At 54.2% G+C, this 16,601-nt stretch overlaps 4 protein-coding genes across 4 annotated transcripts; all 4 read left to right on the forward strand.

Annotated features, from left to right (window-relative positions):
* Positions 1-1,048: 1,048 nt before the first annotated feature.
* On the forward strand, positions 1,049-2,776 carry JKF63_07006 (uncharacterized protein; the record flags this gene model as incomplete). The annotated part of the gene is made up of 1 exon (XM_067902950.1): positions 1,049-2,776. One exon carries the CDS (start codon positions 1,049-1,051, stop codon positions 2,774-2,776), a length of 1,728 nt encoding a protein of 575 aa, XP_067758959.1.
* A 2,222-nt stretch (positions 2,777-4,998) lies between these two features.
* JKF63_07007 (uncharacterized protein) lies at positions 4,999-6,735 on the forward strand (the record flags this gene model as incomplete). Its single annotated transcript, XM_067902951.1, has 1 exon — positions 4,999-6,735. The coding sequence occupies one exon, from the start codon at positions 4,999-5,001 to the stop codon at positions 6,733-6,735; it is 1,737 nt and encodes a 578-aa protein (XP_067758960.1).
* Positions 6,736-8,049: 1,314 nt separating this feature from the next.
* JKF63_07008 (uncharacterized protein) lies at positions 8,050-10,218 on the forward strand (the record flags this gene model as incomplete). The annotated part of the gene is made up of 1 exon (XM_067902952.1): positions 8,050-10,218. The coding sequence occupies one exon, from the start codon at positions 8,050-8,052 to the stop codon at positions 10,216-10,218; it is 2,169 nt and encodes a 722-aa protein (XP_067758961.1).
* A 4,725-nt stretch (positions 10,219-14,943) lies between these two features.
* Positions 14,944-16,554, forward strand: JKF63_07009 (uncharacterized protein; the record flags this gene model as incomplete). Its single annotated transcript, XM_067902953.1, has 1 exon — positions 14,944-16,554. The coding sequence occupies one exon, from the start codon at positions 14,944-14,946 to the stop codon at positions 16,552-16,554; it is 1,611 nt and encodes a 536-aa protein (XP_067758962.1).
* Positions 16,555-16,601: the final 47 nt, after the last annotated feature.

Raw genomic sequence — 16,601 nt, forward strand, 5'->3', positions numbered from 1 at the left:
ATGCGCCGCTCCTTTTCCAGGGCGAGTGGCTGTTTTGCCCCCTTCCTTCATCGACGACAACTGCGCCCTATTCTCCGTGCGCCGTCCTTTCCTTCACAGCGGCACGACCGATTTACGGTTCCATCGGCCCCCCTCCCTTTCCTCCCTTGAATAGGGCGTTTCTTAACCCCCTTCTCTATGTGGCATCCACGCAGTGTTTGGCCGAGACTCCTATGGCTCCAGGAAAAGAAAACAAAAGATGGTTAGACCGGTCGGTTCGGTGGATGGCGCTTTGGAGCAGCAGTATTAGGAGGGGTAAAGACGAATGGGATTTCTTCCACGGTGGTGAAACACAGAACTGACTCAGACCCCCCCCCTCTCTCTTCCTCCATCCTTGCTGTACTACTCCCTTTCTCACCCAATTATGCTTTCGCTACACACGAGCGAGCAGCAAACCAACAACAAAAAATGAAAAACAGCTGGGATCTAGGAGTGCTCGAAACTCTTATTTTTATTTGCTTCATGATCTCTTCCCTTTTTGGTTCACACCACCGCTTTTACTCCTGTTACTTCTAGCCCTCCCCATTTCCCTCCTTTCTTTTCCATCGCTTCACATTCCTGAACTCTAGAAAACTAAAAAAACATGTACACATGCACACAGCACCCCCTCCCCTTCCTCTCACACACAAAGACACAAACAATTCATCAGCGTTTTTTTTTTTGGGTATCTCTTTTTTCCCCTTCCTTCTTCCCCTTTTTCTTCTCCCCCCCCATTTCCCTCCTTTCTCTGCTCAGTTTTGCATCCCGAACAAACGGCCCCCACCCCCCTCCTCCTCCTCTTTGACGACAAAACGTTCGTTCAAAAGCATATATATATATATACACTGAATACATACACCGTGTATATATATTTATATATATATTTAGATATATTCCCGTTTCATTCTTTTTTCGTCTTGTTGATTTTCACCGCATCGGGTAAATGAGGGGGTGTGCAACGAACGAAGCGTCTATACAAATGGGTGCAAACAACCGATATGGTGACGCGCCGGAACCGAACATCACGCCAATGGACATGGGTGACACTTCGGCGATTCCACACTTGGAGATGCCCAAACAGAGGCTGACAAACATGGACCCCTCTCTGTACGCAGTCTTCGAGGAGTGTCGGTACAAAAGTCACATTGCCATTTGCCATTTGTCCCGGATTATAGATATCGCCATGTGCGGCTTTGAGGAATCCAGTGAGGTAGCTGCTTCAGAGACACTAGAAGACGCCAGCTGCCCCGATGGTGCCCTTCACCGCACCGCGTCCGCGAAGAGGCAGGGGATCGCCAGACAATCAGGGGCGGATGCCGTCATTAGCACCAATGACACTGCAGAGTCACCCTTTATCCCCTTTGTAGGTGAAAACCCAAACGGCTCGGTTTTTTCTATGCTGCACTTTGATCCGGAGTGTAGCTCCAGTATAAGTGGTTTGGGGTGTTTCTCCGATAGCGCAGCGTGGTGGCGAAGCAGGCCGGGCACAGGAAAGAAGACTATATCCACCACCGCCCCCGGAAACTGGGAACGTGACGCTTCCCTTTTTCCCAACCTCAATGGTCACTGGGAATGCGGCATCTTCAGCGGGAAACGTGTGTACATCGATACTGGGGGCTCGTACATTGGTCGCGGCGCTACCGCGATGGTGTATGAGGGGTATATGGTGGTCACCGAAATGGTGGACGGCAGAGAGGTATGCCTCACCAAGGTTCCGGTCGCCATCAAGGAGATCACTTTCAATGCGAAGGAGAGACGAGTGCGCAGCTTGTATGAGCTAGCGGTGAATATGCGCTTGTGTATGGCTCACCCTGGATTAGTCCACAGCTATTACGCAGGCACATACTTGCCTCGCATAGCTACGTTTCGCGGGGCAGATAAGGCAATGCTGTACGGGCACTTGGTGTTGGCACGCAGTGTCACAGGCAGTGTTGCCGATGTGCTGAAGCGTATCGGCTCATTTCCTGAGTCGGAGATCAAACGTTGCATGGGGGAGATGCTGTCCGCGCTCCAGTGCATCCATGAGGACCATCACTGCGTACACAACGACGTAAAGCCTCACAACATTCTAATATTCGACGACCCTGACATGTACTACGCTGATGTGAAGTATCAAATTACGGACTTATCGGGCATTGCTCTGGCGAAGCCCATTGAAGAAGTTCTACGGGATCTTGCCGGTAATGCGAAGCGACCTCATAGTGGTTTCTTAGCAGGGGGTACGGCCATGTATATGTCCCCGGAGAGCTGCCTTGGCTTGGGAACGCTGACTAGCAACGACGTATGGTCACTTGGCATCACGGCGTTCCACATGGCAACGGGAACGCTGCCCTGGAGGCCACTGGAGCGGCAGTATCCCAGTATGGTCTTGAACGGGTATCGCCAAAAGTTTACCTTGACGAGTCTACTCGAGTTGGACGTGTACGAATCGCGTGAGGCCTGCGGTACTTGTACAACTGAGACCGATGCCCCCCAGCGTGCCGACAGCGGCGATACGTCGCCCGCCACATATGCATTGGGCAGCACTGCTGAATCAGAGGCCATGGGTAGTTCCAGCAACGCGAACCAAGCGTTCTGCGACGCGCACAAAGAATTTGGACCAATCCTTGACGCATTGGATGAAGTGCGCGTCTCAAGTGAGTTCCGCAGCTTTTTAGCGCAGTGTCTCATTGAGAACCCAATCAAGCGTCCAACATGCGGTCAACTGAGAAGCCATCCGTTTGTGAAGGACGTGAACGTGTCAGCGGCGCACCACTGACGTCTCCACATGGGTGTTGGGCATGCGCACTGTTGGGCTGTACATTTTCTTTTCCTTTTTTCTCCCTTCCCTGTTACCGATCTGCTTTGCTCTCTCTCCCCCTATATATATATATATATATATTCATTTTCTCTTCCTCCTGTTTTTTTCCCCCAGACTACGCGTCGTGTTAACTCAGCTCTGCAGCTTTCTCGTTCCCAATTCTTACACGGCGTGCGCTGCTCTGTCCTCCTTGAAATTCTGTCGTCCACTACGAGTTTCAAAAAGAAAAAGCGAGGAGTGCAAAGGGCTGGTGTGTGTGTGTGTGTGTGGAATCGACTGCCTGCGACGTTCCCCTCCGGCGGTCGGTGTGTCACGGATATCTTTTGGGACTCTCTCGGTGGCTCCTTCAACCGAGACGCACCACTGAGACGGGTGCCAGTTTCTGGGGGGGGGTGCACATCAGCTTTTGGAGTTGATTTGCGGTGTGACTAAAGTGGAGGAGGAAGGGTCCCGCTCGTTGCTAGTATTGTGTTTAATTCACCTGTGATGCTCCTCCCCCTTTTAAATGTTCGACTCACTCCCTCCCCTTCAGCCATCGAGAGGTGGTCAAGTATATTCCACTGTTGCGTTCGCTGTAGATGTTCTCCCTCTCCCTCTCTCCTCTCTCCCTTCCCCATCCCCCCGTTTGAAAGGACGAAAAGATAGAATCTCAGACTGCCAAAGCACGACGTGTACACGCGTGTAGAGTGTGATGGTGTGAGGGACATGGGCGGAGAATGGCAAACGAGGAGACTGAAAGCGATGTACCTCGTCGCGCCGGTCATTTATCCCTTCTTTGGTCTCCTCTCGGTGCGTGTGTGTGTGTGTGTGGGCGTCGTCGAAACATGAAGAAGACAACGTATGGGAGAGTTAATTCTACTAAATGAATGTGGTCTCCACCGTGGTTGTTGTACGGCCTAGCATTTCTTCGTTGGCGTCTGTCTCGTTACGCGTCTACTCTTTTTGCACCTAGAGGTGATGCAGGTACTCTGAGCGTAGAGCGCACAGGCGTACCACCCACTTTTTTTGGGAGGGGGAGAGAGAGAGGGGGGAGGGACACCGTGTAACACTCTCCAGGGGTTTTCATATCTTGGCTATTTGCATTTATATATATTTTGAGCAGCGCTGGTTTTGTCTGAACTCGCTTGTGCAACTGAAGCAACATTTACTCTCAACGAGTAGGACCACTTTTCTCTTGTTTTCCCCCTTCCTTTCACTCGCAGGGTGAAGAGGGTGGAGGGGAAAAGGGGTGCAACACACACACACACACACACACACACACACAAACAGTAAAACCCCCCTCAAAAATGGCCAGTGCGTGTCTTCACTTGGGTGTTAGAGTCATGCATTGCATCGCCACATGCGTACAGGCAAAAGGACTGCATTCTTGAGAATGCTTCGGTGCTCTTGCAAATGAGGGCACTACAAGGGGGATGCCCCCCCCCCCCTCCCTCCCTCCCCTCACGCTATTGAGGTGCGCTCGTCGAGCTGAGAGAGGAGGTCGGATTGATGGGTGTGTTATTTGTACTCAAAGTAACACCGTCGCAGTGTTCCCCCGGTTGGCGTAACACTTATGCCCTTCTATGAAGTTTCTGTTCTGTTCTTCCCCTCCCCTCCCCTCCCCTCCCCCAGAGTAGTGGCAGTTCACCGCACACATCTTGGTTATTTGATTGGCTCCATTTCCCGCATATACACGAAAGGTGAATCCTCCTCCCCATTTGAACGCTTCGGTTGTTGTTGTGCCTTCATATTGAGCTTCCGACGTTTCTACACTTATCCCCCTTACTCCCCCCTATTATTGGAAGAAGCCGCATTTTCCCTCACCCGGCTCGACCAGACAGAATAAAGAGAAGCTACGCTTGAACTTGTTGACCACCAATAACGTCTTTTCTACGCCTGCCCCGGCCCCTCATATATATCTATATATATATATATCTTTATCTATCTATACCCCCCCTCCAGTTTTTGGGAGCTTCAGCTGTGTTACAATCTGCGTCCTTCTTCCCATACGCGGTTTATCGTTTGTTTTCAAGTGTGAGGCTGCCTTCGTTTTTCCCCCTTCTTTTTCTGCCTCGCAGAACTACGCGGCGTGACTCTCCGTGGTCACACGTTTGTTTGTGTGTGTGTGTGTGCGTTTATGCATTTATCTTCTGCCCCTTCTTTTTTTTTTGCTCATTTTTATCCGACAGTTGCTTGAGTGAATGAGCACATGCGACTCGCATCGCACGATTCGGCAGCTCTTCGAGCATCCACCTCGTAGTCATCTTTACCGTCCGCTATTACCAAGCGAGTCGCATCCCCTTCCGGCTACGTTATTCACCGATGCGGGATCCAATGCGTGCGAAGGCCCGGGCGTTTTAAGTGGAAGGGACGACGCTGCCGAGAGCCGCATTCGCAAGAGCGGTTCTGCTGACGGCGCAAGAACATCTGGGGGCCATGTATCGAAGCCGCCAGTGCAAGAGGAGGAGGAGGCGGCGGCGGCCCAGCCCCCGGGAAGGCCTCTTTCCACCGTGCTTCTGACAGGTTTGATGTACATATGCACCGTTAGCGGAGCTTACGGGATCGAAGAGTCGGTGCAGGGGGGTGGGGTGTTCCTGACCATCATCATCATCATCGTAATTCCTCTGGTAATGGGTGTACCAACCGTTCTTGTTGTGGCAGAGTTGGCATCTGCGGTGCCGTCCAACGCCGGCTTTCTCATGTGGATCAAACTTGCTTTTCACCGCACTGTGTACCTTTCCTTCGCGATCATGTCACTTGTCTACATTGCTGTCGACAACGCTCTCTATCCAGTGATGTTCTCCGAGTACTTGTGCGAGTCCATCAGCTGCAGCGAGACAAAGGAGAAGTTGCTGCGACTGGGCATGCTCCTCTTCACGTATGTGCTGAACGTGCTTGGTGTGGAAACGGTGGGCATGGTGAGTGTGGTGCTAGCTGTGTTCACGGTGTCGCCGTTTGTACTCATGTTTCTCATGCAGCAGCTGTCCACCGGCTTTTATGTAAACTGGGCAGCTGTGGCCTACATCCCGCCGTCTATCCAGTGGTCCGCGTTTATTTCCACTGCCTCTTGGTGCCTTTCTGGACTGGAGCAGGCGGGAGCAGTCGTGGAAGAGGTAAAGGATTCGGAGAAAACCATAATCAAGTCCCTCATCCCTCTGTTGGAGCTCGCCATAATAACTTACGTACCCCCCATAATCACTGGCGCGAGTGTAACCAAAGGGCCGATTGACTTATCGCAGTGGGACACGGGGTACTGGGCGGATGTCTCGCTCCAGGTGGGCGGTGAAACTTTGAAGTTCATTACCGTGCTGGGGGGCGTCCTCTCTGCGTTCGGGCTGACACTCGCGGCTCTTTGTACGACGACGCGGATTATTTCCGGGATCGCTCTCACAGAGGTCTTTCCCGGAAAGATAGGTGTATGGCTTTCCCGGCGCAACGAGCGATTCGGCACGTATCACTGGTCTCTGACCTTGAACACCATCCTCACTGGGATCTTCTCGACCGTGCTGGGCTTCGGCTCCTTGGTGCTGGTAGATCAGTGTCTGTACGGTATTCGTGTTGTGGCAATATTACTCTCGTTTTACCGATTTCGCAAACTGTACCCGCATCTGCCGCGTCCCTTTCGTGTTCCCATGGACGGCTGGCGGCTGCACCTCATGATGGGGGTGGCGCTGGTGTCGTTTGCTGCTCTCACCGTTCTCTCTCTACTTCAAGAAAAATTAACGGTCTTTTTGTGCATGGGGGTCGTCGGCGGCTCCTCTCTTGTGGCGTTTGTTTATTGCTACTTTTTTCACCGGGACGAGTTCGCTGGCCAGGTCGTCACCTTTTTTGAGACGACCCCAGCTCAGCACCCTATGAATGATGCCGGCAATGCTAACACGGCTTCGGATGCGACGCTCTCTGCGTCTCCGCGCACACCCGACTCAAAAAGGGAATAGAAGTCGACCAGATAATACAACTGTTAAGACTTGAAAGCATCACGGAAGGAAATAAAAAAGGGAGTGAGGAGGCGCAGAAAAATATCTGCAGCTGTCATTTATTTACGCATATTTTTATGTTTTTTTCCCCTCACGTTTCTCCGCTTGCACGATCAGATGCACGTCGGCGTTTTTGATAAGTTTTAGTACGACCACCACCACCACACACCACACCCCTCCCAAAGCTAGTCTCGCACTCGGGTTTCCCCGGGTCTCTCCTAGGGGCCCTCGTGTGCACTATTTACAGTATAGGTAATAGAATATATTTTTTCCTTCTAGTGACAAGTCTTCACTCCGCTGCTACTTTTCCCCCCTTTTAGGAGCGAGGGGTTCACTCAGCCTGAGGAGAGGGGTGGAATGGGGGAGGGGAGGGGAGGGAAGGGGGGGGGGGAGACGACGCAGACAAGACCGATGAGGGAATATGCGAACCCCCTACACTTATGTGCGCAAACAAGTCCCTGTAGTATTGTATTCATGCGTTGAGACAGGAACGTTTTGGAGGGTGATGCATGTTGACAGGAGCGAGGGTTCCTGTGGTGCGTTTTTTTTTTTCTTTTGTGCTATATCTTTACCTTGTCCCTGATAAATAAGTGGGGCCTAGTCTCCAACAGCAGAGGTGGGTGGGTGCTTGAGGAATGGAGGTTCATTGGCCAACGATGCAGTGTCGCCTGGGGGATTACTTTGCCACTATAGCGTCTACATAGCGAGCGTTCATATCACACGCACCCCCTTCCTCGCCTCTTTGGTGAACCGATCAAAATGCATGTTCACTGCTGGGATGTTGTAGGGGGTGAGGGGGTGGGTGTAGCGGCCCCAATTCCCGCTGCATGGAAATATACACCAGGTGGGGTGGGGAAGGTATACGAGAAACGCAGAAAAAAAATTCCAACAAAATGGAAAGCATTCTGGTTTCTCGTGCTCAGGCCTCAAAAGCCATACCCCAAGCAAACACAGAAAAGGGGGGGAAGTGGGAGGGGTGGCAGGGTCAGTGTTTTGTTTGTTACATTCCCCATACGGTCACGTTTTCGCTTGAGTCGCACGAGCTTTTCCCAGAGCGAGAGAACAAAAGTGTGCTAGTATTTGAGGCCGTGCGTGCGTTCTCGTATGATCAACTCTCTTTCATTTCTCTCTCTCTCTCTCCCGAACACACACACACACACACACACACGCACACACAAAGCACAAACACTTGCATAATATATGCACCTTCCTAACTTCTCTTGCCACGACAACTAATTCCACTGTTCATTATTGGTGCACGCACAGCATCATATCATGTCCTCTTCCGCTGTTACGGCAGCACCTGGCAGCGCTACAAGGCCGAAGGATGTCCTATGCTACCAGTGTGCTCTTCGAATGTCCATACTGTTCGACTACCCTCCTCCACGAACGATGGGTCAGCTTCAGTCGTCTCGCGTATCAGATCCAGTCTCTTCCTCTTGCGACGACACACTGCCGACGCTGGACGACGACCACCACCCACTGTTTACCCTCGTCCATGAGACGCCTCAGAGTGCGTGTCGCTATTTTCGTGGTGCCCTGAAAGGGACTCACACGAAGGCCGACGACGTGCAAGTGTCACGGCCAGTTGGTTTATGTCAAGCAGAGGGAACTACAACTGCAGGGTCTACGGCACACGGTATGCTCGCTGGCGATGCTGCTCCTAAGTACGCAGTTTCGTGGCTGTGCGTTGCGTGCATGGGGCTGTACCAGTTCATTGACCTCATACATGCCCCTTTGGCGGCTGCTGCAGTGCGGACAAGTCCGTTTTACGATTCCGAGGCCATCACGATCAACGTCAACGTTAACCGTAGTTTTACTTTCACCTGGCTGGCTGTGGCGACTCGCTACTTCGACCTCAAAGGGACAGGCACGGAGCGACCGTTGCCGTCTTCGATCGTGAAGCAGGAGCTGAGCAATTTCAAAGACTTTTACATGAGTGACCTGCGTGCACGAATTCTCCCCTATTTGTTGCACTCTCACGACGATGTAACGGCCTCAGGCGTGTCGCCAGCGGCTATTTCGAGAACCACGCAGCTTCCGGGCCTCGCCGTGTATGTTGACGCGGTTGGGGTCAGGTTGTCGGGCAGCGCAAGGGGGGAGGTGGGAAAGGAGGTCACTGAGGGAGAACCCGTCGTCAAACACGCCCGGACCGAGGCGGCTGCCGCCATTTCTGGGCCGGCGAGCACTCTTCCTACGCCATCTGCGCCATATCGCAGCACGACCAGGCCTGCTCTTATGGCGCTGCAGGCGTTTCGCTACAGCAGCACGAGCGAGAGCCTCATTGGCGACGTATTTTGCCGCCATCACGCCACGGAGGGCCTCATCACGGAAGGGCACATGCCTGTCGAGTACTGTGGAAACCGCTCAACCGAGGTGCTCCCCTATAGCGTCATATACGACTTCGCAGTACCTTATCTTATTACTGCTGGCTGGATGCGGGAGTCACGGACGTCGGTGGGAGATGGGCCCCAAACGGATTGGCGAAGGGCTACCAGAGAGGCCGCAACCGTCTCCTGCCAACCGCAGCACGCAAATATTTACCTCATGGGAAGCTACCGCAAGATGATGCGTAACATGTCCCAGTCCCCGTGGTTCCTCAATGGGCAGCGGATTGGGTCGTTTTCTCTCCAGGAGGTCATCGCAAATCCGCTCTTGCCTTTCTTCTTTCCGGATATGCCCCCCGTTCCCCCCGGCGCGCTGGAGTCGGTGGAGAGGAACACCAGCACCGAGGAGGTGTTGACGTCGGCGGCAGCCTTGAGCGTGGAGCGCGGTGCCCACGCCACACGTTGGCAGTCTGTTGCCCCGTCTGTTGCTTCATCATCATTGGTGTTTGGTTACAGTCGCTACAAGTTTCACAGCGCTGGGCGCGAGGACGTGGATGTGCGGATGCTCGGTGAGGGGCGTCCGTTTGTGTTGGAGCTCGTTTCGCCGATCCGCGAGCGCTTCACAGAGGACGATTTGCGCAGCCTTGAGGCCGCCATTCACGCCAGCTACGAGGGTAGTGTTGAGGTGCGTCAGATGCGGTGTACGGATGGAGACATCACTGTCCGCCTTGCGCGTCATTCGGAGAGCAAAGTGAAGCGGTATCGGTGTGTTATTTGGTCCAGTCGCGCCATCGACGATGTGGCAACCGATCCAAAGGTGCGTGCTATTCATTCGTTAAAAGACTTGAAAATCCACCAAAAGACGCCGCTGCGTGTGCTTCATCGTCGGTCACTGCATCCGCGGCCGCGGTTGATCCACTCAATGAGACTGACGCCTCTCAACACGCATTGGTTCTTGCTCGACCTCGAGACGCAGGCGGGAACTTACGTGAAGGAATTTGTCCACGGTGATATGGGCCGAACGACACCGCATTTGGGTATGTTGCTGAATGCTCGCACAGATATCATTCAGTTGGATGTCGTTGGGATGGCGATGCACGACCTCGACCAGGAGTGACGCATTCGCCAGCGTGCGACCAGCACACACAAACACACACACACACACACACACACACACACACAGAGGGAGAGGAAGAGAGGCCGTGGTGACTCAATGATCAGGGCCCGGGGGGGGGTTCTGGTAAGGGTTGCATTTGCGCACACTAAGCCGCTGCCAGTTTGTGCCATCTCAACGGGGGGGGGAGGGGAACGAGAGAGGGGATATTGGACCGAGCGTACTTCCCTTTCTCCCCCCATTTTGTTCTTCCATTCATCTTTTACAGTAACCGAGACATTACCCACGCGCACACACGAGGCAGGAATGTGAAGGGCTGAGTGTTCCACTGACTCACTCTCTTTCCGTCCGTGTGTATGTGCATCACCCCCCCCCTCCCCTCTTTGGAAACAACAAGGGGGAACACACTAAAGACGTAATTTAAGGAGGGGGTGTTGCGCTCTTCAAAGTAACGCCAAGAAGGACGATCATTTGGGTGGGGAGAGGAGGAGGGGGGGGAGGGTATATCATCCCCCTCCCCCCATCTGCGATGTGAGGGTCCTCTGCTCGCATGTAGTGGTGCTGATTTGTTGATAGTCCTCTCCCACGCCATGCAGTATTTTGGTGTCCGGATGTACTGCGCTTCCCAGTCGTGTGGTGGTGGTGGGGGGGCTCTGCCGAATTGCTGGGAGGGGAGAAGAGGGAGGGGGGGGGGAACCCGTGGCTTGTATCGTGGGGCATTCTTTTTTTTTTCGCATGTGACGAAGGACGTTGTTCGTACGAGACACTTTCCCCTGTCCCGTGACATTTCACCCTCTGTTTGTGTTCCTTGACCGTATTGCGGCTACTCGTGGGGCACAAAGACAGCCACAGGCAGGGAAGGTTGCCAAGCAGATCGGCAGTGATGCGCTTCTCGCTTTCATGAGTTCGCACTCCATTTTCTACACTACTCTACACACACTAAACAGTACTAGCAGTGTACGTTGGTGGGCTTGTTTATATCGGTCGTAAGGCGGTGCGATGATCTTGGAGGCGATCCGCCAACGCGGGGCAGAACATGCGCCGCCTGCATCTCGTCGATGCTCGTCGTCTGCGTCGATGTCTGAGGCGGTTAGCTGGGGTTCACTGCGCCACCGGTTTTGGCGGCCTCGCAGAGGAGGGCGCGGGCCCCGGAGTCTTTTTTATTGATTCGGTGTTGCCACAATTTTGTTCTTTTTTTGTTCTGTACTCCTGACGCAGACGCAGCTATGAGACTGGGGCTAGTATGAAAATGGAGTTGCGGTCTTTCAACGACAGCAACAGCTCGACGACTCTGGTCATCATCTGCGCTGTCCACAGACTGAGGCACTTGTCTTCTCAGCCAGGCGCACCGCAGAACCCCCTTCCCCCTCCCCTCCCCCCCCCCCTCCCCCTCGAGGCTGCCTATGCGCTGGCGGCCGAGGAGTCTTCTGTGATGGAACCCACACAGCCCTTCACTTTGGAGCCTGAACGCGTTATTCAAAATGGTGGGTTGCTCGAGGGAAAACTGAACAGCGTGGCGGCGCTGTCGGCCTACTGTGCGGAGCGCGTGGCAGAGAATCCTCCATGAAGGCCCCCCTCCCCCCTAGCTGGCAGCGAGCAAGCGCGGCACACAAGTCGGAGTTCGGCGTATTAGTTTCTCCACATTACCTACCGAACACAAGCTACACCGCCACTGCTAGTCCTGTGTCTCCCCGTGCGGGCCACACATCTGCCTGACGGATGCGCACATCTGTGCGGGGATCGCAGGGTTTCAGGCAGCAGAATGGACTGTGTTTCTTTTGACAGACGACATGTTCTCTCCACTCTCACCCTCTCCCACCACAGAAGCGGAGGTGCGGGTTATATCAGCGATGGCGGTGCTTCTTCAGGATGCGTGGATCGCCACCCACTTCTTTCATCTCATGACCGACGCGCTTGGGGTGCTTCACTGCGCCTACCAAAGCTGGCAGGACGGCGCGCTGCTGCGCATACCTACGCAAACGATTCTCCTGCACCGGCCCGAGTCCAACTGGGGAGACCGCCGCGGTGACGTAAATGTGAGGGTGGAGCTCAGCGCCGCGCTGGCGAACGCATTTTCTTCACTAGCGCTTGCCCGCGGGTCTAGGTACAACAGCTCGTTTCTTTTCTGTTCGCAGTTGCGTTATTGCGCGGAGATGGAAGCGAACGTGGCGGCCATGGTGGCATCTCCACTGGCGTTGCCGAGACAGTCTCCGGTCACTGCGTCCACCGTGTGTTTTTGCGATGGCCTCACCACCACCACCACACACTCACCGTTTGTCTGTTCTCGATCCGTACGTGTTTTGCGATATTCTGGATTGGGTTGCGCGACAGTATCCGGGCATCACCATATGGAAAAAAGCCGATCCGTGGAGGAGATGGAGCGACTGCAGATGCGGCACGCATCGTTGTCATATGTCTCGAGGTTCTGAAGCAGGGGTCCAGCGAAGGCATCCCCATCGTCGTCCCCGTATCAACTGCGTGTCCTGTTTCTGCACTGGACCACCTGCGTGATTGCGAACGCGTTTCGATATGCAGGTTAGGTGCGAGAGGCAGGGTTCCGAGTGGAGGAGGTATACCTTGAAAAGCACTCGGCTTTACAGCAGTATCACATGGGTCGCTCTGCGGACGTTGTGGTAGGCATGCATGACCCCGGCATTGGCCACGCGATGTGGATGGTGCGCTCGCCTCCCCGTTGCGTCGTACCGTCATGGAGCTCCGCCCGGAGGTGATAGCTTCTATGCTTACGCACCCAGCCCTCATCCTCGGCAGCGCTATGCAATAATATAACTTCGTTCGTGTTTCACCGATGGACGTTCGCTTCGGCTCATCGGTAGCCAATCCGGTGGAGGAGCCACAATTGCTGCTGTCATCGGCGCGGATGGTCGATGCCTTTCGCTATCCAGGCTTCACCGACCAAACTGCTATCCACGATGATAATAAGGTGAAGCGTGATATTGCGGATGCTCGTCAGCACCTCGAGCGCTGCCAGCCACTGTAGTGCGACGGGTGGTGTACATGGACAGATTCTTCTTGAGATTTGTGCTGCTATCGTCTTGGTACGTGTATGCATGAATACGCAAATATGTATGTATATATATATGCATATATATATAAATGCATACATGTCCATGTGTGTCTGTGTATGGGCTTGTATTGTTGCTGGTGGAGACGTTTTGGATCTCTCTCGTCAACACTCCTTTTTTTTTTCCGGCATGAGCGGCATATTCATTTTGTATTTTTTGCTAGTACTACCTCTGTGATGGTGGCAGGCAGGCAGGCGGGCGGGGGTGGGGGTGGACACCTCAGAGTGCGAGGCCGACTTTGAGGGGGGGGGTGTCGGTTCATCCACACTTCGAGTGCGTGACGCCGTCACGCACCCACTAGGTAGGGAATCCAGACGGACTCATCGCCTCTCGCGTCTGCATGCCATGTCGTGAATGGCGTTGCGTCGGTGCGATCTGCAACGCTGAACACGTCGATACCAGCCACATGGTACACTGGCTGTCGACTTTACTCAAACGCATCTCGCCCACCCTCGATGTGCCTCTACGGGTGGTGAAGGCTAAATCGCATCCCCCCTGAGGGATACACCGCGTGGCAACCAGCACAACGGGAGTTTCTGAGATGCTCCCGGCGAGAGGAAGATGGTCTCGGGGGTTTGAGGCGCACAGTGGTGTGGGGGTCTCGCTCCAATGACCTGGTCGGCATCGCTGCTTTGAGTGCCCTCGGCTCCTTGTGCCGTGCGACGGGACTGCTACCTTATATGGTAGAGTGTATAGGGGAGTTCATGATGTATGCCTGCATTATGGATACATCGAGAACCAACGAGGGCAAACAATACAGCCCGTGTGAGTCGTTTGGGGTTTTTCTCAGAAAAAAAAAGAGTTCACCAAAGACGATGAAGTAAAATCGTTGGTGGAATGAGGTCTCCTAACAAGGTTCCCACCGCCCCACTTGCACATATGCGTATGTACGTGTGTATAGATGTCGGCTAAGTACCCTCGGGGTACTGCAAGGCTTCGAACTCCCTCTTCTGCTTTTAATGAGAGTAATATTATGTTTTTTATTCCAGGATGTAGAGGCGTCGGCTGGGTCCTCCCCGCTCTCTCCCTCCATTCCCTCGTGTGTCGGACTGTGTCAACTTATCCTTCCCCTCAGCTCTTCTGCACATCCCCCCTCCAACGCCTTTTCACCATTTTCTCACGCGCGCATGCATGGAAAAAAAGTGAGTAACGTGCGGAGCACTGCAGGGCCAGTGCCCCCCCCCCCTCCGGCTTGCTCTCTCCCTCCTTTTCCCCTTTATTTATGCAATCACTGGATTCGAGGTTTTTTTTTTCACTCCCCGTTTAAAAACGGCCCTCTCCTTCTCCCCACGTACTCCTGACCCATTCTCTGGGCGGCTGTTCTCCCGCTCACTACTGAAGCGTCTGGCCCCATTTCTCTCTTTCAATGGCACATTAGGAATTCGGGTTCTCTCGTTTCCACTCGCCTCTCCGTCTCCTGTCTTCCCTTGAGATTTTGGTTTTTGCATTGTCAGCGCTGCTCCTCGGCGGTCTTGTTATTCACAGCCCCCCCCCCCCTCCCCTCCCCTCCCCCACCGCCCCCAGTACACACACACACACACACACACACACGCGCGTGTGTTTACGGCATACTTGCTGTTCACATGGCAATCTTAAAGAAGGGATCGCTACTGTATTACCCCAAACACCGAACAAATTACGAGTGATGCCGACGTTGCCGGAGGTGGCCATGGTGGGCACAAGCCTTGTGCTCGGTATGACCATGGTGATGGGCGTCAACGCCATCAACAGTGCCCCGAGCTTCATGCTGGATTACTACAAGTACCTCGCTGGCAGCGAAGCCGCAGAACCGCGTTCGCCTGTTTTTTGGAAGAACATTCTCAACTTTTACACAGTAGTCACAATCGTGGCGCAGGCAATTCATGAGCCTACAAATCTGACCTCGTTCATGTGTCGCTTCTCGCTGCTCTTCCGCCTTCAGGTGAGCTGCGTGCTGATGTTGATTGAACTGTTCGTCATCCTCATCATGCCGCACACGCACACGCCCGAGTACGGCGCGATCGCGGCGATGATGATCATGGCATACATTGGCGGTGCCGCTCGCGCCTACTTCGAGAACACCGGGTACGCCCTCTTCGCCCCATGCCCACCCACCGCACTGACCGGCATGTTGATCGGCTCGCCACTTTCCGGGGCGCTCGTGTCTTTGCTGCAGATCATCTTGAGGGCGAGCATGCCCGAGTCCTACGACGCTGTTTTGTTGCAGTCTCTCATTTACTTCTGCCTGGCAATGGGCATCATCTTCCTTGCCGGGGTGCTCCTCGCAGCGCTGCTGTACAACTCCTATGCACGGAAGCATGTTGCCGAGCTCCGTTCGAGCCGCAGCCCTTGGGCCAACATCTACCGCCCCCGCCAAGCCGTGAAGGAGGTGTCTAATGGAGGAACGTGTAGCAAACGCGGTGCCGCCGGATCACAAGGCGGCGTTGCCTCTGGCTGCTTGACTGACTCGGATTCTGAGCAGGGTAACGCGGGGATGCTCCTGGAAATGGTCCCTGGCAATGTGGCAGCGAGTGGAAATAGGGTGCGCTACCACCCCAACACCCTCTTTGACGACCACGTCCTCATCCACCCCAGAGAGGATCATGAGATGGAGCCGGTAACCCAAGCAGGGGCCGCTAACTCTTCATATCCACTAATAACCTCCGCCCAGGTGGAGGCCCATGTCGTGTCTCTGCCGAAAGGTGCACTCGAGAAGAAGTTAAATGGCGCCTGTGCTGGGGATGACGGAAACTTGACGACGGCGGAGCTGCTGCAGGAGGTGAAACTGTGGCCAGTCGTCAAGAAAATCTACCCAATGATGATCGCGTGCTTCTTGGCCTTTTGCGTCACGTATCTCGTGTACCCAGGTATCATCCTCGCCGCAGACAGTGCGGACGGAACCTTCACGACCTTCGTCATGGCGGCCTTCAACTTCGCTGACCTCCTTGGTCGTCTGTTGACCCTGTCGAGGCGGCTGTGGACACCAAGGAAGGTGATCCTGATTGCCTCGATTGTGCGCATCGTCTTGGTTCCTCTTCTGTTCCTGTGCGCGACACACACGATTCCGTCCAAGGCGGCGGTTTACGTATTCACAGTTATCACAGGCCTCTCGAATGGGTTCGTGGGGACGCTATCGATGGTGTACAGCCCTGATACCCCAAGCCTCTCCACCGAGGGCGAGCGTGCCATGGCGGGCCAGTTGACAGGCGTGTGTCTGCTAGTTGGCTGTGCGGTGGGTTCTCTCATTCAATTGGCTGAGGTGATCCCCTTCACTTAGGGGCAAAAAATAGCGGCGTGCCTCCACTTTCCCTTTTTTATGAGTCG

The sequence above is a fragment of the Porcisia hertigi genome, chromosome 11 (genome assembly GCF_017918235.1).
Source record: "Porcisia hertigi strain C119 chromosome 11, whole genome shotgun sequence".
NCBI lineage: Eukaryota > Euglenozoa > Kinetoplastea > Trypanosomatida > Trypanosomatidae > Porcisia > Porcisia hertigi.